Source organism: Clarias gariepinus, chromosome 20 (genome assembly GCF_024256425.1).
Source record: "Clarias gariepinus isolate MV-2021 ecotype Netherlands chromosome 20, CGAR_prim_01v2, whole genome shotgun sequence".
NCBI classification, from domain to species: domain Eukaryota; kingdom Metazoa; phylum Chordata; class Actinopteri; order Siluriformes; family Clariidae; genus Clarias; species Clarias gariepinus.
Genome location: NC_071119.1, coordinates 4,384,847 through 4,412,549, shown reverse-complemented (window position 1 = coordinate 4,412,549; position 27,703 = coordinate 4,384,847). Strand labels below are relative to the sequence as shown.

Genomic DNA, 27,703 nt, shown 5'->3' with positions numbered 1-27,703 from the left:
GCGCGTAAACGGAAACACTTATTTGTCGGGATTTATTTTTACTTTTTTTTTAAGGTAAAGTGCAGGTTGATTTGTTTTATTTTTACTTTATATTTTGTATTAATTATTTTTATGTATTTATTTTTTGGGGCTGTGGAATGAATATTTTGAGTTTCTATTATTTCTTATGGGAAAATTTAATTTGGTTTATGAGTGTTTTGGACTACGAGCCCACTTTCTGGAAGAACTATGCTCGTAATCCAAGGTTCCACTGTACCTGACTTTAGACATTTTATACATTCACTTACACACTGAAAATACTGTATATAATTGTAAATATTGGTATCTAGTGCACTGCTGTGTCTGTTTTTTCGCACAATACGCGTGAGCTAATTCTGTGATTTCTGTGATCTACAAATGTTTGTAGAACCGCAGTATGTTTGTAACTTGAATGTTTGTAAGTCGGGAACTACTAAGATTAAGTGCCTCTAAATTATTTTTCTGTGAGCAAAAAGTCCAGGAAATTTTTTCTTCAGGGAATAAAGAAAAAAAAAAAAGAGATGGGGCACAACCTGCTTTCTCACATTTCAGTCTCACTCCTGATATTGACTCGTACGTGGTGGATTGGCTTCACTGCTCTTTATGTTCAGCTCAGTCGATATGCGTTGGTGTGTGTGTGTGTGTGTTACCCAGCGAGATCTTCTCTCCAGAGTCGGCAGGCAGCAGGAAGACGAGTAGCGCGAGGCCAGAGATGAGGACGCAGGGAATGAGCAGGTTGAGTCCGTAGTACAGAGTCCGCCTCCTGATGGTCACTGTGTAGGTCACGTCCGGGTATGGCTCCTTACAGCACTCGTAGTACAGCTCGTTCCTTTTCCCGGGAACCCCTACACACACACACACACACACACACAGACACACAGTAATGTCTTTTATAGCTATAGTTATATAACACTTCATTGCTTTTAGCCAAAATCGAAAAAAGGGGATCAGAAGATTTATAGGCACATTACACACACACACACACACACACACACACACACACACACATTTAGGTTTGACTGCAGTATCAGTTACTGTTCCATTCCTGTAATTATTTTAACTCTACACTCTGGAACACTGCTGATGAAAAAGAAAAAGAAAAAAAAAACATTTATTACCCAGGACTAAAGTGTCTCCGATGCGGCTGAAGCACTAGGGTCAAATCTACACAGTTTTGCAAAAGTATTTACACCCCTTAAACCTTTCCACATTGTGTCACGTTACAACCACAAATGTGAATGTGTTCTATTTAGACTTTACGTGGGAAAGTTCAAGGTGTGCGACTACTTTTGCAAGGCACTGTACACTGTACATGAGACACCACACACTCACACACCGTCTTATCGTTGCGTGTGATCCGAGCGTGCATTTGCAAAAGAAAGAAAGATAAAGCAAAGGAAAGTAACACCGCTCTCTCTAATTAGACCCGTATGTATAATTCATTGGTTTTCCGTGTGCTTCACTTCCGCAAATTTCGAAATTAAAAATGCAAAGCCAATTTCAACAGTGCATTTATTCGATGAAACTCATTTAGGCGCGTTCCCTCCTGCCTCTGCGCGCATTATTCATTATTCAGACCCGCTGCGTGTCCTGGATACGAGCGGAATCTTAATATTTTGGGGGAATATCTGGCATAGCTTCGAGTGGAAAAAAAAAAAAAAAAAACACAACACAGTTTGGAGATGTCAGGAAATGACTTGGAGCTAGTGAGAGTTCTCGGTGCGCTTCAAGCGCTTTATCAGCATACAGGGGAAAAGAAGAAATATAGTTGCAAGCAATGACGAGTGGGCCCAAGCACCCGGGTGCACCAGACAGACAGCAGGCACAGTGAGCACACGTATTTAAAGGGGACATATTAATGCCATTGCGACGTCATTTTAGCAACAGGTAAATTTTATGTCTAAACCTTCAAGGAGGTGGCTGGGAGAAAAAGCATCACACTATCTTCTTCTTTGTCTTTCGGCTGTTCCCTTTCAGGGGTCGCCACAGCGAATCATTTGCCTCCATCTAACCCTATCCTCTGCATCCTCTTCTCTCACACCAACTAACTTCATGTCCTCTCTCACTGCATCCATAAATCTCCTCTTTGGTCTTCCTCTAGACCTCCTGCCTGGCAGTTCCAACCTCAGCATCCTTCTACCGATATATTCACCATCTCTCCTATGAACATGTCCAAACCACCTCAATCTGGCCTCTCTGACTTTATCTCCAAAACATCTAACGTGGGTTGTCCCTCTGATAAACTCATTCTTAATCCTATCCATCCTTGTCACTCCCAAAGAGAACCTCAACATCTCCAACTCTGCCTCCTGTCTTTTCTTCAGCGCCACTGTCTCTAAGCCGTAGAGCATCGCTGGTCTCACCACTGTCCTGTACACCTTTCCTTTCATTCTCGCTGATACTCTTTTATCGCACAACACACCTGACACTTTTCTCCACCCATTCCAACCTGCCTGTACCCGCCTCTTCACCTCCTTTGAACACTCTCCGTTGCTCTGGACCGTTGACCCCAAGTACTTAAAATCCTGCACCTTCTTTACCTCTGCTCCCTGTAGCCTCACCGATCCTCTTGGGTTCCTCTCATTTACACACATGTATTCCGTCTTGCTGCGGCTAACCTTCATTCCTCTGCTTTCCAGAGCATACCTCCACCTCTCCAAATTTTCCTCCACCTGTTCCCTGCTCTCGCTACAGAGCACAATGTCATCTGCAAACACTATGAAAAAAGCATCACACTATGATGTCCCTCAATGTAATATCACTCAATATAATGTCACACAGAAAGTTTTTACTATTTATAGAATTAACTACTTTTCAGCGCAAGTTTAAGGCATCATCATGGCTGACCCACTTGAGATATCAAAAATCCTTCTGCAATTTTGCATCCTCGATGTCTTCACGAAGGCCTGTTTTGGCGGCGATCACATAAATCCCCTAGGAGGAGTATGTCAAAATCCACTGGGTGAGTTTTGCAAACTACTGAAAATAACATGAAGTGGAGCAAAATCTTGTGTGAGATTCTCAGGTGTCCAGCAGATTCCAACGTCTGCCGATTTTCATGACTTTTTGAGCATGTTGAGCAAAGGAAAAAGTGGGGAGATCCTCAGAAGAACAAGAGGGCCCTGATGTCACACTATGGTAACTCATCAGTTTTAATTCCTCAATTTTATTCCCTCTTGTGGTCAAACTTGGCATAACAAACCAACTCCCCAATCTGTGTTATTATTATAATGTTTTCCCCCCCTTTAATTCCTGAAGGTCTGACCCGGACATCTGGCGCTGTGTGAAATCCTGCAGAGGTTTTTAGCGTGTGTTTGTCCACGTGAGTGCCAGGACATGAGCGGTTAGCGTTACGATCCCATCTGTCAGACGGAATGGAACAGCGAGAGAGATGGAGAGATAGAGATTAGAACGGCTTTGAATCTTAAAGCTTTGTATGAATTCTAATCCCATCTCACATGAATGAACGACTGAAAGCAAAGGTTTGTACACCCTTCTCCTCTTCTCTCCACGTTTATCCTCTTTTCTTTCTGCCTTCGTCTGTTTTTATAGACTGTTCACTTATTATGTTCCCCTGATAATTGTTGTTCCAATCTAGTCTGTGTGCCTTTTATTTATTTTTTTCCATTCTTGACGCTTTTTTACTGTTGAAAGCAGCCTGGCTAACCACTTTCATAAATTTTTTTTTTATCATAGTCGATTCTCGGGACGTCATGGGTTAAATGAGCACGGTTTTGTCTGCTTTTAAAAAAAAAAATTCTTCTGCGATAACCCTGGGAGAGAGAGTCGCTAACTTTTTAAGATCGATATTTTTAAATGATTTTCCCCTGGAACGTGTATCTGATGCTCAATTAGCACGCCACTGCCTCCTTTGGGTTTTCCTGCTTGTGCAGGTTTTTTAGAACAGCACAAACTTAAATCCCTTTGAGTTTTTAAGTGTCTGACTTTAAGCGTCTGAGTGGCTTTCTGTAGACGTCTGAGAAGTGGACCGGGCTCTGTCTTACAAGGAAGTGGAGGTTATTTACTCCTCTCTCAGAAAAAAAAGATCAATGCTGGAAGACGATCAATAATTCTTTCAGAAAAAAAAAAACCAGCGTCACATGGCGAGAGGAGAATTCAGAAAAAGGAAGCGAGAGAAAGAGAGATGTAGACGAGAGTGTGCGTGTTCCTCCCTGTCTCACCCACGAGGTCCCACTCTCCATTGGGGATGTACGTGGAGATGTCCACCTCCTGCATCTGCAGGTCTAGCAGCCAGCCGTTGTGAGTCCAGGAGCCGAACTTCATGTCGCACTTCTGCACGTCGAACGGGAACCAGCGCACGTCGATGTAACACGTGCTCTTTAGAATACCTGTCACACACACACACGAACACACTCAGCGTCAAGGCAACTGTCCAAATCTAAAAACACTTCTGATTTTATTTATCTCAAGTGTATTAATAATTTATTCTCTCTCTGACACATTGTTAATAAAAATGAATCGATTCCCAGGTTGTGAGCTTAATTACAGAGACTACTGAGTCCTAAGATCCTATAACTTCAGGGTTTGTTGCTCACAAAAATCATTAGAGATCAGAGAAATGAAAAGTGAAAATCTAGAGAAGTCTTTAGGATTTTATCTTAAAAGTGAAATATTTGTAAACAAGGATAAAGTGCAGGTTTAATAACACTCAGGAAAGTGAAAAGTGAGATTACGTGTCAAACACAGAACCCTAACTTCATGAGATTAGATTTTCTCAGGGGGCAAATGATTCCTCAAATAATTCCTTACTCAATGACTACATACTGTACTCAAATTCATTTTCTCAGCATTTACAAGCTTTGAGACATAATTCTTCAAATCATTTATTTTCTCAGTGACCAAATGCTCGAATCATTCCTCAAGTAATTCTTAAAATAATTCCTTAAATTACCAATGATCGAATGCTTAATTCATTCCTTTGCTCAGTGGGCGAATGCATTGGAAAATGCTTATGTAAATTATTGCTTTTCTCACTGCACTGATAAAATGATTCCTCAAATGATTTCTTTTCTTCAACAGTTGAGTGTTTCCTCAAATGAATTTATTAATTTTAAATGATCTAATGCTTAAATTATTCATTAAATGATTTGAGTTTCTCAATGATGAATATTAAATTATATATATTAAATGATTCCGTGCTGAATGATCCAACACTAAATGTTTCCTCAAATAATTCCTCAATTCTTAAACGATTCCTCAAATGATCCCTTTCTCAATTGTCAGTTAATTCATCATTTCTACACGATCAAATGCACAAAATGATTCCCCAAATGCTAAAATGATTAAATTCTCATCGATCAAATACCATAACGATTCCTCAAGCCTCAATGAACTCATTTCCAAATGAATCTTAAACGATTCTTTTCTCAACAGTCAAATGGTTCCTCAACGATTCAATTCTCAATGCTGCAATGATTCGTCAAATGAGTCATTAATTCTTAAATGACTCATTAGAATGTTTGAATGCACACTGCATTACAATTAGTTCTAATTAACTGCTTGACTAAAAAAAATTAAATAAATCAAGATAAACCCAGAAGTGTGGCTTCGTCTTATCCTGTCATATCTGACCTCATTAAATGTGTATAAAAGATCGAAAAGCTGCAAGGAAGTATTCTTTAAACACGTTTGTTTACGTAGTATTTATCTCTCAGGACTGGGTGAGTTTTACCTGGCGGTAGGTACTGACAGGCTCCTGACGAGTTCACCAGCACGTTGGTGTGGAAGGTGGCATCGAACCTCTCGTCAGCGCTGAGAGGAAAAACAAGAAACAACAGATTTCTGCTTTTTCTATCTTAGTTGCATTTCACCCTGAGCATCCTGAATCTTTTAATATTTTGTGTAGACTGTGATGATTTATGTCTTTCTCCCTCTGTAATCATTCATTATGACTGATTTCAGTACATTTGCATAACAGTGCAGCGATAACACGCTCTCTCAAAAGGGAAAAAATTAAAACCTGCCTTTGATTATAATGTTGAGTGGCATCGGGCCGTGTACTGATTACTGAGCTGCGTTATTTCAGATTATTAATCACACCTGCGTGTGCTGAAGGAAAGCAGAAACATTCCTCTGCGAAAAAAGCGCAGCATCAGTGTGGGGGTTCCTGCTTTTCTTTGAAAGACTCCTCGCTGTCCTTGACAAACTGTACTGCTGGTCCGATGATAGAATCCAAACTCCATCCACGTCCTGTCTTTACTGCTAATAAAGGTCTTGTTCTAGATTACTATCTCAGGTCGTGTTTAATGTTCTCATCAGATTCGGATTCTGTTCCTTTTTAGGCTTTTCTCAGTGTTTATTTCTCTTTGTAATCTCCTGCTACACTAATGCACTTATCCCAGTGTTTCACTTTACTTCTTTATTACTGCTTTACGTCTAAAACCCCAGCCTCCCAGGAACTCCTTTAATGACCCAAACATGTGGAAATGTGTTAGACTAAGATCAGGACTGGGGGATGTGGTGATAACTCCCAGCCGAGTCCCTGTAACGTGCAAGTGGTGTTGATGTACAGTATGATCGTGTGTGTACAGCTCCCACAGACAATTGTGTCTCTTTATTCCACAAGTTATCTGACTATTTTCAAGGATTGGGTGCTGAACGTTCACAGGCATAATCTATCTCGGATGGGATCATCATTCATGGCCTTCTGTAAAACATAATTCAAATGTTTTACTGCGGCTAAGAGTCTCATCACCATACTCTGCTTGAAGTCTTCTCTAAATGTCAGTAGACACTTTTCGCGGTTTTATTTACCAGAAAAGTCATCACCAGTCTCGGTTTGACTTGAACGCCACTCGCAGGTTAATCAGTATTCACATTGAGGCTCGGCGCAGATCCAGAGGTATAGATCCGTTTAATGAACCCTAATATAAAAATATCTGATTAACATTCACAGAATCTCTTTCATTAGCATTTTAACAGCTTTTATATCATTTATAACACAGAGTAGTTCATCCGAAAGATCAGCGCACGATAAGTCTCGTTCCCGGACTGATTGAGTCAGCACTTTCTCCAAAACATTCCTATGGGTATTCGCTAATCCTCTGCCAAGGCTAACGCACCAAAGCCAAGGGGGAGAATACCTAAATCCCTCTGGATGTTGACTCTTTAAAAAAGACAGATGAAGTCACTTTAAAAGCTCTCCATGTCTTCTTATCCTGCGATGTTTTTCTTCTTCTAATTGTTATTATTTATAATAAACCTGGATTTGTTAGTGTGAACATAACTTTGCGCGGTGCGATTTATCAAAAGCTTTTATCTCGTAAAGGTTCTCCTCAAAGCTCTTTAGTGTCTCCTTATTACTCGCGCTTCCTCCGCGTGACATCAAATGAAATTTTAATTGCACAGCGCAAGTAGACGCTTATTGAAATGCATGTGATGAATGGTGTTTAGGAAAGTGTTTAACAATTTATACGGTTTAATTACATTTCAAAACCACTTTACATGTGTGTGTGTGTGTGTGATAAACTACTGTAGGTCTATAAGTCTTCTTTACCAGTTCGCCTTAATTCTTTCTTCTTGGAGTTTATTTTATTTACTCTCTCTCTCTTTCTTTTTCTCTCTCTCTCTCTCCAGTGACTCAAGTCAGACAAAGTGAAATCCCAAACCCAGTTGGTGTTTTTGTCTTAGCAGTAAACAAAGCATCTCAGAACCTACGCAGCTGAAGTGTTCGGAAAGACTTGGCCAAAATTAAACCCTCTAGGTGCTGAGAGAAAGGCAGAAGGAGAATTGGAGATGACTCAGAGGACCGTAACCTCTCCTCCTAGAGAATATGAAATCCTGGGCCGCGTTAGCCACCGTTTATCTTTTGTTTTTGATGCTTGAATAAAAGAAAAAGTATCCAATATACTCCAATAATCTTGTGTATACTGTACACACACACACTGTAGATTTTATTTCAAAAAAATTTTAGAAAAGACATGTAAATATTTTTTGTCATAACCTCCTTGTTTTTCAATACTCTTTGTCCATCAACATGAATGATGGACACGAATGCACCACAGTCTTCACTTCTTCATCAAAAGTAAATCCGTGAATTCGTCCTCGTAGTGGACTAAGTCCCCTTTCATGGGACCAAACAGGTAAAAGTCTGATGGATCGACATCAGGACTATAGGGAGAGGATGCTTTAACAAAGTCGACAGTGTGTGCAGAAGTGTGCTGACGTGGATCGTCACACGAGATCACAGCACCCTCGGATAGCGGTCCTCCAGTTTTTGTTCCATACTCTGCCGTTTACTCTCAGACTCGTAGTGATGAATCCGTGTCTCATCACCAGTAATGATTCTCTCTAAGAAACTTTTACCTTCCTTAGAGTATCGAAATTGCAAATTCTGTCTGTAGATATCCAAACGCTTCTGTTTACGAGTTGTTTCGCCATCAGGTACACCCCCAAACCAGAAAAAAAAAAATCATTGCATGCTGCTCTTCTTTTGTGGAAATCACAAGTGGGGTGTCCAATTTTGCTACAAATGAACTGATGTAACACGTTCACACCTGCACAGCAGTTGACTGTAGAGACAGGAGCCTCGAACAGAAAGCGCTGATAAGACAGTGTGGCCAAGAGTGGGTTTAATATAATCAGAGTGCAGAAAATTTTTGACTCACCCTTGTATATTTTGGAGGTGAAATAAAGCCTGTTTAAACCTGAGTGTGAATTGGGGCATCTTGCAGTCTTGTATGCAAAGTTATGTAAATGAGTGAGCTGATTGATCAGCTGCACTTCGACCAGGACGCTTTCATAAATCAAGACTTTTAACGAAAAAAAATAATTTTAAGACTATAGATACAGCATGTATATTATCTCTATACAGTAGAATATTTACTGTAAGCAGCTTATTAGTGTGTGTAATTCTCTCTTCACTCTGCTAAATCCCCCCCCAAGTGATCAACTTTGGTGTAATATCAGTAATAGCTATGGTTTAATCCTGTTTTACTTGCATTGCAGAACTGAATCATGATCCACAGAATGAAACTTAAAATGATTGCCTGATACAATTAATTTCTTGAGGCTTTTGATCTATACTGTATAAAAAGTGCAGGCCAGCTGTTCCCCTTACATGTTCACTGAATTTTAATATGTGAAGTGCTTGTTCAGGAATCCTTGTTGTCGTTAGGGCCAATCCCTCGGAGAACAAATACATTATGAAATTAAAAGTTTGTCATAATTAGAGTGATTTTTAAACAGTCCTTGGCCCCCCTTATGGTTTCTCTTTCCTCTGCTACTTTGTTTTTGATTAGACTCGATATCCAGTAGTTCGATGACGGGCATGACGAACAGCGCTATTATTGTAGACTTGGCCGGGACTGTGAGAACCAAAGCATTCGATTATGTCCTGCGCTCAGCCGTGATGGCTTTCCTGTTGGGCTTTTTATAGATTTAATTTCTCAAACGCCACGTTTTTAATCTCTTTCCCTTTAATCGTGCTCTCAGTAGGGCTTTGTTTCAAATATGGCTGATGGAGATGAGCGGCGACAAAGGGCCAAGTATGTAATTCTGTTGTTGCCTTTCATTTATTCATTCATTCCTTTTCAGTAATAATAATAGCTACGAACCTGCTGGACGACAAATAGCAGAATGGAGTCAGTTACAGCGCTACATGAGCTCACAATGTTCGAGTCAAACTGGGACTTTTGATAACACTACAGAATAACGGAGCACAGTTCTGGGGGTAATATAAACTCTCTTTATTTCTCTATATAATCTCCTGCTACACTAATGCACTTATCCCAGTGTTTCACAAGTGCTCGGACACCATCAGGTTAGAAAGTTCTTTTTGTACACCGGAGTCATGATCGGTGACTAATTCACGTCTGAAACGCTGGCCTCCCAGGAACTCCTTAAATGTTTTTGTGGAAATGGCTTGAAGCGAGGTCAGGACTGTACAGGGGACGTGGCGATAACTCCCAGCTGAGTTCCTGTAACGTGCGAGTGGTGTTGGTGAATGATCGTGTGTTCAGTTTACACAGACAAATTAGTCTCTTGCCAACAAGTAATCTGTTGATTTTTCAAAGATCAGGGGTTCCACTCATGGACGTACCGCCTTCTTTTAAAACCTTCAAACCGTTCAACACGATCAAATGTGTTACTGCAGATAAGAGTCTCATCACCATCCTGTGCTTACAGTCTGTTTTTACTTCTTCATTCACCAGACATTTCATCACAAGTCTTGGTTTGATTCGAACGCCTCTTGTGCATTTACATTTACATTTAGGCATTTGGGAGACGCTCTTATCCAGAGCGACTTACATTTTTATCTTATTACACATCTGAGCAGTTGAGGGTTAAGGGCCTTGCTCAAGGGCCCAACAGTGGCAACTTGGTGGTTGTGGGGTTTGAACCTGGGATCTTCCTAACCGTAGTCCAATGCCTTAACCACTGAGCTACCCCTGGCCTGTGCATTACTTCTTGGATGATACCAGAGCGAGAGTACAAACCTACCTCAAACAAGCGGCATCATGGGGGTGAAAAATTTGTATTAAGTCCAAGAGAAGGTTCTGGAAAATTACCAGTCAGAGTTTGGTTCAGCGTTGTTATATCCGTTAATAACAAATGCCACAGACGCACAAGTGCTCGCCTGGAGGAGACCATTAGTCAGAGGAAATGCAAATCTAATGGGAGGGAAACAAATGATACGGTTTAGAAGCTGAAACCCACAGCTACAGAGATCAGCTTTATGGAAAACTCATGAGCCGTGTGGCGTCTGATTTGGAGTATGGAAAAAGAGGTTCTCTGAGGCATGGTGGTGGGAGCGTCATGGCAGAGAGGAAGGATGTTTATCACCAGCAGGGAAATAATCAGACCTGTTTGATAAAAAGGGGTAAGTGATAATATCACACGTCTTCAGTATGAAAAGATAAATACAAACACATCAGAGGCTAGTTACACAGCTAGCAAGGCTCAGACCGTGTATGAAGAGACACAAGAGACAATGGAGACACCAGCAGTGTTGACATTTACCTCAGAAACAGGAATCAATTCCCCAAAAATATATATATTTAATTGATTAAGAGAACACTGAGGTAGTGAGAATTATTGTTGCGTATATCGATACGCTACGACTCACAATCTCTCACAGGCTCATGCTGGGGAAAAAACAACAATTCCTACATTCATCCACTTTTAAGTACAGATTTAAAATGTAATAATTTTCTCTCCCTCTCTCTTTACATTCAGCACCAAGAGCTGATATATTATACATTTCTGCTGCTGAAATAAAAAATTCAGAGTGGAGCTGGACTATTTTTCAAGACCTTATAAGACAGAAATTGTTCTTCCACACACACACACACACACACACACATATATATATATATATATATATATATATATATATATATATATATATCACATCATCAGTCTAGCACCTATCACTGACACCTCAAGACTCCTGCTGATCTGGAATATCCTTAGCCTGTGGGGAAAACACACACACACACACACACACACCACACCGAAGCCTACAGGAGCTGTGACTCTGTGAGTGAATCGTGCCTGTTAGCGAGAGCAGGATCGGACTCAGTGGAGCTCAGAGTTCTATACTCGATACTTCATCGTCGCTTCTCCATCATGTTACTGAGAAAACTGAGAAATTACATCATTCTTATCAAAACTTCACAAGCTTTACAATTCAAACTATATACAGTGGGGGAAATAAGTATTTGATCCCCTACCAATTTTTTAAGTCTGCCCAATTACAAAGAAATGAAGGTTCTATAATTTTTATCAGGTTTATGGTAAAGGATTGAGACAGAATATCAACCAAAAATCCAGAAAAAGCACATGATACAAATGTTATGAATTAAGTTGCATTTCAATGAGGGAAATAAGTATTTGATCCCCTACCAACCAACAATAATTCTGCCTCTCACAGACTGGGTATGTGCTCTTGTGGTAAACATATTAATTTAAGAAGGTGCTCCTAACGAGAATGTGGTTATGTGTATAAAAGCCACCTGTCCACAAAATCTCTATCTCCCATTTAAACCTCACCACCATCGGCAAGACCAAAGAGCTGTCAAAGCAAGTCAGGAACAAGATTTTAGACCTGCACAAGGCTGGAACTGGCTACAAGACCATCAGCTACTGTAGAAGCCTGGTGAGAAGGAGACAACTGCTGGAGCGATTATTTATAAATGGAAGAAATACAAAGTAACCATTAATGGCCCTATATGCAAGATTTCACCTCATGGAGTCAGAATAATCATGAGAAAAATTAGGGACCAGCCCAGGACTAGACGGGAGGAGCTTGTGAATGATCTCAAGGCAGTTGGGAGCAGAGTCACCAAACAAACCATTGGTAACACAATACGCCAGCATGGATTGAAATCCTTCAGCGCAGCAAGGGTTTCCCTCCTCAAAAAGACACATGTACAGACCCGTCTGAGGTTTGCCAATGAACAGCGAAAGATTGGGATAAACTGCTGTGGTCAGATGAGATCAAAATTGAGCTCTTTGTCATCAACTCGACTTGCTGTTTTCGGAGGAAGAAAAATGCTGACTATGACACTAAGAACACCACAGTCCCTACAGTCAAGCACGGAGGTGGAAACATTATGCTTTGGGGCTGTTTCTCTGCTAAAGGTACAGATTGACTTTGCTGCACTGAGGGACCAATGGATGAGGCCATGTGTTGTAAAATTTTGGATTAGAACCTCTTGAAGATGGGTTGTGGATGGGACTTCCAGCATGAAAATGACCCCAAATATACTGCCAACTAAGGAGTTGCTCAAGAATAAGCCCATTAAGGTCATGGAGTAGTCTGGCCAGTTTTCAGACCTTAATGCAATAAAACATTCACGGGTAGAGCTGTAACTTCGAGTTGCCAAGCAACAGGCAAGAAACCTTAAACATTTAGAGAAAATCTGTAAAGAATACTGGATCAAAATGCATTCCATGATGTGTGCAAGTCTGGTAAACAACTACAAGAAACATCTTTTCACTGTGCTTTCCAGCAAGGGTTTCTCTACCAAGTACTAAGTCATGTTTTGCTTGGGGATCAAATATTTATTTCCCATTGAAATGCAACTTAAAGCATACCATTTGTATCAAGTGCTTTTTCTGGATTTTTGGTTGATATTCTGTCTAAATTCTTTATCATAAACCCATGATAAAATTATAGACCCTTCATTATATATATATATATATATATATATATATATATATATATATATATATATATATATATTTTTTTTTTTTTTTTTGGCATAAACTAAAATAAGACTTCTCGGTGTCACCTGTTGTACAGGAGGATGTCAGGAGTCCAGATTTGACTGGAAGGGAAGCGTAGATTGCTAACACCTGGGTAATTCTCAGGGTTCCAGCTTAGATAAACATCTGTCCAGGCCTACACACAAACAAAAGAAAAAGAGCAAACACAGCTGTAATCCAGCTGGGTCACAACCAAAATAATCTCATTAAAGAGGACACACACGCGCACACACACACACATAGATTTATATATTACATGTACACACAGTCCGACTTTTCCATTTCGTGTGTTTGCTGATACAGTACAAGCTGTCTGGGTCATGTGACGTCTAATTTACTTAATCTGAATGACTAATGATGATACACTACCTGGCCAAAAAGTAAGTGCACCCCGGGCCATCCCACCCACCATATGTGCTTTCTAAACGAATACTTGAGGTGAAGAGACATTTCCATGAATCTACATCTGCTGATATAAGATGAAGATGCTCCTGTTCATCGTCTTTTCTCATCCGAACACCTGTTCTTGTCCCCCCTGAGGGTTCTCCTGGATATTACATAAGGTGGATGATGTACGTCTGTGCTGCACACACACTCCACTTTACAGCACGTATTTATGAGGTAATAATAACACCAGTGTTTGTCAGGACTGTAACGATGCACCGTCTGGAGCTCGGCCACATCTGTCCTATTAAGCATTTATGTGTGGACGATTTCCTTTCGCCAGACATCACACCTCAGGGGAAAATTCTTCTCTTCTGTGGTTTGACCTTCCACCGTTAATTACCCTGATCTGATCCGTGTGATCTTACATAAGTGTATGGAATCCTAATCTAAACCTTAATGTAATCTACATCCCGTTTTTCCACGTCTGCTCATTTAGATCGGTCGCTAGACATCTGTCTCGTCCGATAGCTTTTTATAAGTCAGATTTTAGCTATTTATAGTCTTTTAGGACAGGAGGAGGATCTCATCTGTCCATCAGACAAAAAGGGCGGGGAGTAAACAATCAGGTCCAGGTACTAAATGCTGACTCTGCAGGAAGACTAGAACAGTTTTACATTCGGCACCTGCCGTCAAGCCTTTCCACAGTAATACCATTTATTTATTTATTTCGGCACAAAATTTTCCATATATTGTATATGAGGTTATATTTATTTTATTACACCTTAAAGTTCAATGTCAATAAAACATCTCAATATTTGTGTTTATTTTAAATAATCGCTTTAATAAAGGGTGCCAATATTTCTGAGCAGCAATGCATGGAGTAGAACCTACCAGCTGTAGCCAAGCGTTGGTGATGAGCACTTGGTTTTTCTCATCCTAAAAACAAAAAACAGAAAACAGAAAGAAAGAAGCAATTTGAGTTGACTGTTAAGTACCGTGTCTTTTCTCTGTGAGTATATTTTCTTTCTCAACATCATGCTCTCTCTCCCTCTCTCTCTCTCTCTCTCAGGCACTCGGAGGCATTTGGAGCTTTAGAGATAAGTCGGTGAGTGAGAGTTTATAACAGTCTGTAATTTGAAGCAATCGAACCTCTTAGAAGTGTAACAGCGCTTTAATGGCGAATACACTAAAGAGCGTTTCTCTATAGAATCAGGCCGTGACTTCACATCAACATTTACAGTACTGACGTCTCTCACGCGGCCCGGAGCGCTAAAACAACAGCGCCACCAAGATAAGTGCACAGAATGCAGATTTTTTGACTATTACGACTTTTGATTCTTCGACACAACGTTGTCCATGACAAAATTTGAAAATTGTTATATGACCTTATTTTAGATGCCATGATTTGAGCAAAGCCTGACTTTGTAGCTGAGAGATTTTTTTAAGGAAAAGCTGTAGCCTTGTGACAAACCAATCACATTGCTTCTTTCTGCCACAAGAGGCTTGAACGTGTCCACTGGATTTCTGGAGAATGTTGAAGCAAATAAACAAGAAAACTTACACTGTTGCTGATGTTGCAGTCACCCACGCATTAATGGATTACAGGTGTGTGTTTTGTAAATTAGGCAATTTTTATGTCCATACACATTTTTTATTCTATAACAAAACTATGTGGGATACTGTGGTAAAGCTCAAGCCATCTGTGTATAAAAGACATGAGATGCACTTGTGTGTGGAAAGTTGATGGTTGATGGTCTTACAGCTCATATCTCTACTACAAAAGCGAGCTGTCATGATGTACCATAGGGAAAATGAAGCGGATAGATGACAGGTTTGGGCCAGATGATGCTGTAAACTGTAGTTTTTCTATGTATTTAAAAAAAAAGATTTCACATGCAATCAAACCCATTTTTCTGTCAAACTGCTCATATGTATTACTCCATGGAAATACTTTGGTGAAAGTTAACTTTTGGAAAATCAAGCCATCTCTATGCTTTCATGGTGACGGAACTCAGTGTGGACCAGTTTTCTGTGCAAGATATACTGTATAAATGTCATGTTTGATGTTAATATAATAAACAAACAGAACAAAGTGCCAGAAATAACGTAAAATACAATATGTGCTTTTTATTGAAAGCTTGAAAAGAAATGCTAGCGTTGCTATGAATTAGACTTTGTTAAATAATAATTTTTAAAAAATGATCTTTTATTAAAAAGTTTCATATACGAGATGATTTACAAGAATTGATTATGAAAACAAAATGATGCATTACAAGCAATTCCACTCTCAGTTCTTTGAAGTTTAACTCAGCTAAACTAGCTAGCTACAGTATCAGCATCAAGATCCCACTACAATAGGCATGATGCACTAATAGTTACAAATCTGGATGTTAATTATTAATAAGTTTTTTTTTTTTTGCCATAGCAAGTATTTCAACCATAATGTTTGTTTTGCAAGATATTTCTCATGCGTAGCTCAGGTATTTGCTAACTTGATTATCACGAGAGGGCAGACTTGCAGTTTGGGTGACGCACGCTATCAGACACTGTATTGTATTTCCAGCAATCCTGTTTTAAAATACACTTTGTTTTAACTATTTGGACCCCTCTAATTTGTCGTTGTGATATATAACTAATTTGTTGGTATTGTGTCACTACAAACGTTTAACAATTCTTGATTGTTGTTATATTCAACTATCGTTTAGGAAAAATTCACAAACATAGCTACAGCACAGTCAATCACAGTTTAAATTGTACAATATCTAGACATAAGGTACTTTGATCCAAAAACGTAAAATGCTGCAAGCACTGATTTGCACAGAAACAGAAAAAAACAGCATGTCAAATAAAATTATATCCAAAATGTTAAACATATAACAACCACTACATCATAGATCTAATAGTAAAATGTGTTGTTTTTTCATTTATACAGTAAATAACTTTAAAGTACTCATTTATCGCTCAATAAATTTTTTTAAGTACCAATAAAGTAAAGCTCCAGGGACGTCCCCTTAGACAGAAATGATTCAGCTTTCTGAAGGGGACTCTGACCTCGCTGTGTCTGCGTGTTAAAAACGTGTTAGCACTTGGCAGCCGCAGCACAGGACACATTTGACTTTGATTTCTGAAGCCGTCCCATCACTCGGACGGTAATCTAACACCTGACAGTGTCCTTGGGGTTCAGATGCTCTGCCAGGCATATTTTATCTCAAAAACACTAATCTCTTGCGGCTGGGTGTTGGTCGTGTCGCTGCTGAAACACTGGCTTTTTAGCTAAAAGAGGAAAGAGCGCCTGTGGTGTCTGAGCTGCCCCACATTGTCTTTAGATTATTATTACATTAAGCAGATCTGTGAGGAAGAGCACAATCAGAGAGCTGAACATTTCAGTGTGTGCCTCATTGTTAAATAAAACATATACCATTACCCAGGGACTTATGTTCTCTGTCTCGCCGAAAATCGTTCCTGTGGATATTTTCCTTAAACCCAGACCTTATTAATCCTCCTGCATGCTGTGCTACATCTAACAGAGGTCATCTAGCTCATCACCCTACAACTCAAACCAATCCCATCCACACTCGTACCTCATATACTCCTGCTCTCTCTCTAATGGGCTGCACTTTCACACCGCTCATCACACAGACGACCCATTGCCATCACATCACTCTGTACTGTTTGATTAGTTCTCTCTCCTTTATTTTCATCTCTTTAATCAAAATAAGCATCTACCCTGTCCTTCTGTCCGGATTTTATGATGTTCACTGACTTCTACTTTGCTGTTTAATTAAAACTCTCCCTGGTTTACTCTGACTTCACATTTTGTGGTCAGGTCATTTCTTTAGCTTAACACATCTAAGTGAATCTGGCAATCCTTTTCTAGAAACGCCAAATGAACACAATCCCTTAGCTTAATAGTCAGCATGTATAAAATCTCCATAAATCCAGCTGCAGCTTGGATGAGGGCATATGCTTGTGATTATTGATCTCACACTGTGAGATAGACGAGGGTGAAGCACTTAACGCTGCCAGCTGCTTATTTGTGCCAATAATCAGAAGCGTAGCGGGACATTAGCGCTTCCGCATTAAAACAAGCGTGGCTGTTGCCATCTGCTTTTACCAGTCTACCAGTCTTGCAGTCAACCAGTCACCAAATCATCCCAGAAGTAAAGAACAGATAGAATGCTTGAGCTGACAAAATGCTATGATTGTTGGGTTTGATTTCTTGTGAAGGACGACCATACACCTGTCCACGTCCAGGGCTGTTCATCTAAGATCGGTGTCTCCTCTTGCGGATCTGATGTCAGGAAACCTAGAGACATATTGCTCCAGGATCTTGTCAAGTCCATCATTTCTGGAATGGTGGCCTATTGCTGAATGGTCCACCTGCACACCTCATGGTCTTGTTTGTTAAGTTCTAACAGCCAGCCGAAGTGATTCTAGTCTTGGTGGTTTGCACACGTCTGATACAGCAGGTAAACTGCAGGTAAAGAAGTTTTGCAACACAGTAAGCACAGCAGGACCCACCCAGGCTCAAAAGGTTCACAGCTCAGTACAAAATCAGAACCTTAATGAGAACAGTTTATGACATGATCAGTTCATAGTCTGGTCTGCGATAATTCCCTGACACGTTATAAGAAGTTCATGGAACATTATGTGAGGCTTTGCCTTTTGGTCTGTGATTAGTTTATGACAGTGGTCAGTTCACAGCTCAGTTCGAGATCATTCTTAGGTCAGATTAGAGCCGTGACTAAGTTCATGAAATTTCATAGCTGGGTGTGGAATCAGTTTGTGACTCGAGCTCTGCTTATTTCATGGCTCAGTCTGAAACCAGTGAATTTTTCAGCAGATTTTCGTTCGTGTCTAATTCAGGGTTATGACTTGCTCTAAAATCACTTGGAGTTTCTAAGGTTTGTCTTACATCCATTTGGGTCTCAGAGACCGCTTCTGTCTCTCATCCCGCTCTGAAGCGATACTTTTATAGGATTAGGTGTCTGTAAATAATACACAATCTCTCTTTTCCTCACAGATAATATTTCAGTCCGATAAGCAGCTGTGTGTATTTACATTCCTCAAGTCAACAAACTGAATCAGTGAAGTGGAAAACAGGTCAGACGCCTGCAGATGGAGCTCATCCATTAGCATGCACCTTTTTTATTTATAATTTTTTTTACAGGGCGTCACATCGAGAAGTTATTTAATTAAAAGTGAAAGCTGTTACTCCTGAATGAATTTAATAATGGCGGGAAGTCGACTATGGATGAGAACGTTAATGTGAGACACAGCTAATCTGATTCACACACGCACACACACATTCTCTGTATCTTTGTCAATTCTTTAGTTTCTTACAATGTAATCTATTTTGAATAAGTAGTAGAGAGAGCGAGAAAAAGAGAGACAAAGATTAAACCCAGAAAAAAAAGGAAAAAAGAAACAAATGAACGATGAAATCAGAAACAGATTTAGAAAGTGACGTGACGATGGCGAAAGGAAAAAAGGGGATTTTTGGGTGATCTTATGCTTTTCTTGTTGCACAGGATCAGTGTGAATAAACGTGTCCTTGTCCTTGAAACCCGCAGCGATGCGCTTGATGTGGTGTCACGTATTAATCTGAGTCACAGTCCGTCCAGATGTTCATGAGTCAGAGTTTTCCAGGTTGTAGCTGAAACATGTAAGACTTTCGGAAACCCACCCACCCAAACCCTTTATACCTATTACAGACTCTTTAGGCACAGAGATAACACATGCTGTAGGACACCTTGAAGAACATCAGCGGTATCACAAATCCAGCAGCTGCTAGACATTTCCTCCACTTCTTCTCTGTGTTTGCTCGACTTGTTTACGGCTTCCCTCGTTCCCTCGCAGCTGACGATGGGGCGCTCCTATTTGAGTGCCAGTCATGCGTTCAATTTCGCAGCCTGCCAGCCGTAACCAACAGGCAGCGCGCCATCTGGGGCTGTCGGAGCCGAGCTTAATCTGCCGCGGCCGGGGCCGTGATGGAATAAACAGCATAATCCTGTCAAGCAAGATGATAAACAGATCTCTCGCAGAAGAACAAGAATGAGGACCCGAAATTGTTTTACAAAATAAACTTGTTTCGTGCGACTTTGTACTCCACTTTGACGCAGAGGAACTGTTACATAATCAAAGTTTTTTTCAATCCTGTATCACAAACTATTAATTGGAGCTACCATTTAACTTAAGTGAACTTTTTGTGAGTTTGTGTTAAAAGTGTCATTAAAATAATCAACTCCTGTTGTTTCCATCATTTGGAAAATGTCTCTAATGCTGATACAGGTGGTGGTTTTTTTTTAAAATGTTGTTTTCCTCAGTGTAAAACTGTGAACAAAACTTTATTCTTTCCAGCAGCAGTTAAACGTTTAGTTCGTTCACTCCGGATTAGTTTTTGTCATTAGGCAAAACTTAACATAAACAAACATAAATAAACTGGGTCAGAATTGTTAAAGTGAAGTAAAATCAGGGGACGTCTCACTAACCAGGAAAAAAAAATTAGGTTCATGGGGAATGTTGAAGTGAATGTAAAAATGACTAGAAACTTTAAAAAGATCCAAGGGCAAAATGACTCCTTAGCTCCAAATTCAATTGGACAAGAAGCCTCTTATATTAATAGCAAGTCCCTTGCCAGCTCGGGAGCCATTAAACATGACAGTTTTATGGGTCTATTTTGTTCTCTGGAACTCATTTCGTGCAGAAACAACTGACGTTTTTTGGATGGATGTTGATTCAGAATACACTTTGCTGTCAGACAGACAGATTAGATTATTTTCCTTCTACACAGAAAACCTTACAGACCTAGATTTTACGTTTGCAGTAATATAGTAAGGAATATTTACTATAGTAATAATATTGAGTGATCCGCACTGACCTTTTGTTCTCACCAGTGTTTATAAAGTGAAGCTCATCGTGTACAGCAGCAATATAGTTTTGTTTATGGACCTCTATCCTTGGTGGTCTACCAGTTTCCATGGATAGCAGTTTCTCTCAATGGTTTGAGTTCTATCTAAAGAAAAGTTATTTTCGAAGCTTGGGCAGCTACTCCTATACTTTTTACTTTGGCGTCATTACATGACTGGACAAGGTTGTGAAAAATGGGCCAGCTGTTGCCCGAGGGGTAGCACAACCCTTGCGCAAGGTACTAAACCCCTGTATCTGTTGTGATGCTTCCTATCCAGGCCTGGACTTTATTTAGAGAAATTTTTAATTTTTTTGTTAGCTAAAGGTGTTCCACTCCCCTTGAACTAAGTTTGTTGTGGTGGACAAGTTTGACAGAAATGGGTCTACTGAAAGCTGGAGGGGTAACGCTGCCCTTGAGCATGGCACCTAACAACTGGGTGCATTTTCTGACCAAACTTGAACACACAGGCAGAAATAGGTCAGCAGAAATGCTCCTTCCCCTAAAGAATGACCTAAACTCTCTTAAACCTAAAATTTTTTATGTACTCTGACCAGGAGTAGACCAGTTTGACAGCAATGGGTTTATTGCAAGCTGGGGGTGAACCAGTGATTTTACGCATGGTACTCATTCTCCAAGTCGGTGTATAATTGGTAGCTCTGAGGTAGGCTTTTTAGCTGCCAAGTCAAAACCCAAAACCGCAGCTGTGCAGGGCACCTTTAGTGCCAGTACCGAGCCCAGATAGAATGGATTTATTGGTCAGGAACAGCATCTGGTGTAAAAACTGAGACAATTTGTATGCAGATCGGATGGTCCGCTGAGGTGATCCCTTGACAGGAGCAGCCAACAACAAAACTAACAACAACTTGTTTGCCAAATTACCTCTAAGGTTTTTATACCAGGGTTGAACAAGGTTAGATAAATGGATTTTCACTGGTAGTTGGCGGGGTCTCATTACATCTGAGAAAGAAATAATCTTTAGGAATATTTTAACATTCAGATTAAGGTTAAAAGAAACAGACCCACTACTAGTAGCTGGAGCAGAACCAGTACCCTTCATCAAGTTACGTAAAGTAGGTAGACAACCAGAATGCCTATTACTGCCGTGCTCACCGTCGTGGCAAAATGACAGCAGCCAAAATAAATTAGTTGCATTTTAAAGTCATTCGTTAAATGACCCCCAGGTGGCACAAAGTGAAATTTTTTGCTAGCGCAGTTTTAAATATAATTGTCATAAAAGTCTTAACAATATGTTGTATCAAAGAAATACTAGTGATTCTAATTTCCACATCTGAGAACTTTATACAACAAAAATGAAAAATCTAAACCAGAGCTATTGATATTTATTGCATAATAATGATTAAAAAAAAAAAACATTGGTTAAATGTTTGGATAGACATTAAGTTCACTAGCTGATAATTTTATTTGTACAAAGAATGAACTGTTATATAGCCTATCTATATTTATATCTGTTTATTGTTTTAAAAAAAACAATAAATTTAGTCCCGTGCAATTCTTTTTTCCCACGATTTTCTCCCCAATCTAGTCATGTCAAATTCCCTTCCCTAGGAGGGCGATTCCGGTCACTAGGGGGGGCTCCCACAATAGCTCAGCGAGCTCGCAGACGCACCGAATGGCGTAGAGCCGTGCAATTAATGTGGGAGCACTAATACCTCTCATCGCTCCCTGCTAAAAGAGCTCGGCCAATCACTAAAAATACTGTATTGTTTCTGTAAACACATTGTTGGGTTGTTTATGCTGGGTCAAAATTCTAAGTTATTTCGGGTACTTTAAACACATTGTTGTGTTGCTCATGTTGGGTCATATGAGATGTAGTGAGAACACCTGGTTGGGTTACTTTGACCCAACAACTGGTTTATTCCTCATTCTGTAGTTTTTCCAAACAGCAGCCAGCAAAATGTTCGAAATATTATTGTTATTGTGTCACAGGTAAAGTTTTTCGGAGATTTGAGCTCTAGGAAATCTTCCGGTGCTCTGTGCATAACACCGGCCCAATGCAGCCTCGGAAAGAATTTCTTAATGTTTTCTAAACATGGGCTGTTGTTTACTTTTTGTTTAATTTAATTTAAAATGAAGTTTGGGCTCAGGATTTTGATTTAGCATCGTGATCCTCCTCCTTAACTTCCTATGTAGTCTACTATAATCAGCGCTCACCTGTACGCATAAAGTTAAAAAATACACCGCAGGAAAAACAGCAAGGAGACTGACTCTGACCATTTTACTAATTCTTTGATAAATTTGTAATTTCTTTGTTTTATTTCTTTGAAGATAATCCTGTATTCTTGTTGTCTCCGCAGCAGTGAATGCGCATATAATTCAAAAAAGCCAGCAAACGCAAAATCCAAATGCTGTCGCCATGAGGCATGGCGGTAAAAGTAGAATACCGCTTGTCTACCTACTGTACGTGCCTTTGAGTTAAATAAAGTGCAGTGCTTGTGTCCTGGATAAAACTTGAGTGATTAAGCAAAATTTAACTGTAGAATATTGTGACTATTAGTTTTCTTGTTCTTACACCTTTGCATCGTGTATTCACCTACCTCTTTGTCATTTTGTTCATCTGAATGCACACCTACCTGTTGCTCACTTTTCTGTTTAAATCCACACTGTAATAGCAGAAGGGTTATAGGACCGATTTACACTGCATAACTTGCCTGTGTTTCCACATTTTCCGAGACATGGTTAGCTAGCTAGTGGTGCTCTTTCTAGCGTTCTGATTCCATTCACTGGAACTTGAAAAAGGATTGTAGCCATAACTCAAGGAGGGATTTACACTTGTTTTTAAACTAAATCCTGAGGTCTCAGTCTATAGGTGATTATATTTGCTCTATGATTGTTTAAAAGTCATTTTAGTATTACAGCCTCAAAAGCTCTTTATCTAAGGTCAGGAAATGGGATGGAATTTTAGATGAAATTAAATTCGTTTTTTTAATATAGCAGGGTCCTTATTTTAGGAAATCATATCAGCCATTTTTTACCGACTTAAACAGCCAGACTAACCAATAAAAATGTGTCCGAGTGACAGAACAGTCAGTGTGTGAGAGATGGAGAGATGGAATAACACACAGCTCTCCTCATGGAATCTGGATGGAGACTGAGAGTGTGAAAGACGCTCCCTCACAACGCCTGATTGAATTTTCATGCTCAGATGCAGTAGGGAGCATTTTGATACAGAAATATCGCTCGCGGTCTTTTGCGTGGATTCATTGTGTTCGGAGATCGTTTCCACATGAACGTCCTGGTCCTCCGATAAACCTTTTACTCACCACGTCTATAATCTGGAGCAGCGTGAGTCCGAGTTCCACCACCAGAGGGGCGGAGTCATTGGCCACGGGTCTCTCCAACCGGTTGTAGTTTTCTAACAACTCCTTATACAACCTCCTCTGGTGCTCCCCCTGTATAGAGTCTTCAGATAGACAGACAGAGAGAGACAGAATCAGAGAGAGACAGACATTAGTCACGGTATCATGTGTAGCCTCAAGAGGAGAAGCGGAGATATGTTATCTTTAATAACAATTTATCGCGCTGGTTAATTAAAAAAAAAAGTGATATTTTATAATACGTTCATTTACTTAAGGCACAGGAAGAGAGAAGAAAAGAGAGACCTTATCTTCAAAGCCGTTTCAATGAACTTAAGAATTTTATAAGCTCAGAATTTAAATTATTTTTCCACATAGGGCCAGGCAGGTTTGGACAGCTTTTTTTCCCCTTAATAAATAAAATCATCATAAAAAAACTGTTATTTTGTATTTACTCAGGTTATTTTTGTGTAATATTAAAATTTGATCCGACTCATTCAAGTGTCACAAATAGGAAAAAAAAAAACTTTCTAATGGAACTGTAGTTGTAATGACTGCTGTTTTTGAAGATAACGTTGGATGAACAACGGTGACACAATGCTCCCTTTTTTTTAAGCGTTTATGATACCTAACGACAGGGTTCGGAATTTTGATCGGAGACAACAGCTGCCCTAACACAGCGTGTGTATCTCACATCACACATCTCTTAGTGTTGGCATGCTTGTCCTAGTTCAGCTCCAAAATGTCCTTAATATTGTGTTTACACACACTGTCCCGTTTCACAAGACACGTCTCAGACTATAAGCGCGTTACGCCACCTTTTGATTGCTAAGATTAATTTTTTAATAAATGCTAGTTTTCTGGGTGTGGTATTTCGTTTGCATGAACATTTAGAGTGTAAGCATCATCTTCCTCAGCACTCTAACTCATGAAGTTCAAGTCCCGTTCAGGGAATCAGATTAGTTTTAGAAAAAAAATTTACTATTATAAAGTATAGCATTACATACAGTAGTTGTGTTTTAGTTGTGAGATGAAAATCAACGTTTAGAAATGAATATTGCTCAAATAAATCGTATTTGTAACAGAAAGTCTTTAGTTCAATTAAATTCTTGGTTCGTGCACGACGTCAACGTCGAGACAACCGGACATTCCTGCTAGAGAACAATAACAGCAAATAATTATAATAACTTACATAATTATTAAAACACGAGTGTGAACCAACACGAAAGCTGGAACAAAACTTTTATTTCTTTAATTTTATCTTTTATTTATAATAATATTTTCTTAAAATTCATTTTTTCCCCTTAATATTCTGTTTTTGTCCTATGTTGATCTATATACTTTATATTCTTTAGGTTTTAATGTCGACTCAGTTCTTAATTTTCTTGATTTTATGTGTTTATTTTTATTTTAACAATTTGGGTTGATTTCATATTCTTCTTTTCTTTTTTCTGTCCAAAGAGGTGATGGAAATCATAAAGCCCATCTACTGAACCCTGTGATGTTCTTGTATGAACACTGGGTACGAGAATCACCTTCTGATCAATACGTTTATCATCAGAACACCTCAACACTGATTCGATTCAATTTATGATTCTACAAGTATCATGGTTTTTATAAATATCCTGATTCGATATTACATTTTTCTCTAACTTAGTTATAATTTTAAACCTTTATAAAAAGTTTAATGGGTAATTAAATGTATCTTGTTCCTTATAACGTTAGTTTTCTCACTGACGTATAAACCACACACACAGCATTAAACACTACAACCAATTTTTAGAGTCTTAACTTCAAATTAAACAAAAAGCTACACTGTTACTAAGCAGCGTGTATCTCTGTTATATGATTCGCCATAATTAACTTATATACAGTGGAACCTTGGATTACGAGCATAATTAGTATACACCAGAGGTGGGACGAAGTCATTGTTTGGCAATTCACAAGTAAGTCTCAATTCATTGCCCTCAAGCCCCGAGTCAAGTCCCGAGTCAAGACAGGCAAGTCCCGAGTCAAGTCCCAAGTCAAAGGCCAACAAGTCTCAAGTCAAGTCCAAAGTCCTATGGTTTGACTTTCGAGTCTTTTCAAGTCTTTTTAGCAGAAAAATAAAATGTATACAGATTATGTACGGTTGTAAGATCTGTATTTATTAAACAAACCTTTTTTTTTTTTTTTTTTTATAAAAGAACATTAACATTTACAAATGTTAGTAAATGCTATTAGCAATGTAAAATGGTAGCACATGTTCTCAATGAAGTAGGCTACTTCATACAAACAATAACGTTGTTTTCTTTACAGAACATTGAAGAACTTTGCTCCCTACCTTGTGTGATACACTCACGTAGGCTACCTCATACAAACAATCCGGCTTTCAAAATCCCGCTCAGTATGAACCAGCAGGGGTTTGCAGATTATAGTGTTTGAAAGGTGACGTTTAGGAAATCAATGTCTCATTGATATAAACATGCAGCTTGTAAATTACTTAGCTGATAAGGTAGCCTTGACATTCATTCAAAACTTACCTCAAGTGTCGAACAAAGTTGGAAGTTGTGGCATCTCTGTCTGTAATCTTCGATACTGCAATTCGTTTTTTGTTGACCACCTCGTAATTTTTATAGCCAAACGAAACTACCTTTGTTATCATTTCGCGAACTGGCGCGTTCACGTTCAGGGTTGCCAGGTCCCAGAAATATTTCCAGCCCAATGACAACTCAAAAACCGCAAAAATGGATTGAAAACTAGCCCAATTTTTTAGTGTCCAATCAAATTAGACAACGGCTGGATTCCCACAAAGGGCCTTAAAATAAATTTATATAAGTTTAAGTTTAAAGTATTGGCCCTTTGTCTTACCCAAATTCTTAATATCACTCACTGTGTTTTTTTTAATACACAATCTCATACAATAAAGGTCAAATAAGAACATGTCCTCTCTGATATTTTCTGACCCTAGTCAGAAGTACTAACTTGTACTTAACTTAACTTAAACAACAATGAGAGAGTATGGTCCATTTCCTAGATCCTCCAAAAGGTCTTCATGTACTACTGGTCCTATCACTGAATTAATTAGTGCTGTGCATTTCGTTCGATGTAAACTAATGCCTTTTTTCAAAATTTTTTCCACAACACTTCCTAAGTGGTCAACAGTGTAAGTGCTTGAGTGACAAGCAACATGGGCAGCCAGCTTCAACTCTGCCTCTTTCACAGGTGCATTATTTCTTAGAAAGGAACTGCCTGTGTCAAATAATGTTCTGGCATTTGAGAAAGAAAGCGCATTTTTTAAAAATGTTTTTCAGTCGCAGCATAAGCAACCAGATCACCGTGGTGAGCTCTTACTTCACATTTGCAATATTTGCAGAACGCTTTTCTATCATCATTTGGAACTTTCCATACTTTCCCCATTTACCAGACATTTTAGAATGCCGCTTGTTTATCCACAGACAACCGAACCGACGCTTCTGACTACAACGCTCTCATGGAGTGACGTGATGATGATGATGCTTGATTTGTGATGTCAAAAGCACATGTGGCGCGCGCGCCTACACGCGTCTCGTGAGCAGCAGCGTTTGTTGCCAAGTATTCATTCCCAGGGATCAACACCCACTAATAAAAGGTTCCCTTTTATCTTTGTCCACAATTATTTTATTTTATTTATTTTTTTGCGGCCGCGGTACATTATAAATATATCCCAAAAAAACGCAACCCGCAACTCTGTATTTTTTTCCCGCAACTCCTTTTCTAAAATATCCCAATTGTGCGGTAAAACCGCTACCCTGGCAACCATGTATCACGTTGTTGTCACGTTGGACGCTGTCGAATCAAAAGAATCCACCGTACTTTGATTGGA

General features: G+C 39.4%; 1 protein-coding gene across 4 annotated transcripts in view; it reads right to left on the bottom strand.

Annotated features, from left to right (window-relative positions):
• Positions 1-27,703, bottom strand: part of chrna8 (cholinergic receptor, nicotinic, alpha 8) — a 46,819-nt gene that overhangs the window by 6,870 nt on the left and 12,246 nt on the right. For all 4 annotated transcript variants that reach the window (XM_053479381.1, XM_053479383.1, XM_053479384.1 and 1 more), the window contains exons 2-7: positions 23,827-23,966; positions 14,527-14,571; positions 13,275-13,384; positions 5,711-5,790; positions 4,200-4,367; positions 669-863 (exon numbers count right to left, since the gene is read on the bottom strand). In XM_053479381.1, the coding sequence (XP_053335356.1) occupies positions 669-863; positions 4,200-4,367; positions 5,711-5,790; positions 13,275-13,384; positions 14,527-14,571; positions 23,827-23,966 (738 nt within the window). The remainder of the gene's footprint in view (positions 1-668; positions 864-4,199; positions 4,368-5,710; positions 5,791-13,274; positions 13,385-14,526; positions 14,572-23,826; positions 23,967-27,703) is intronic.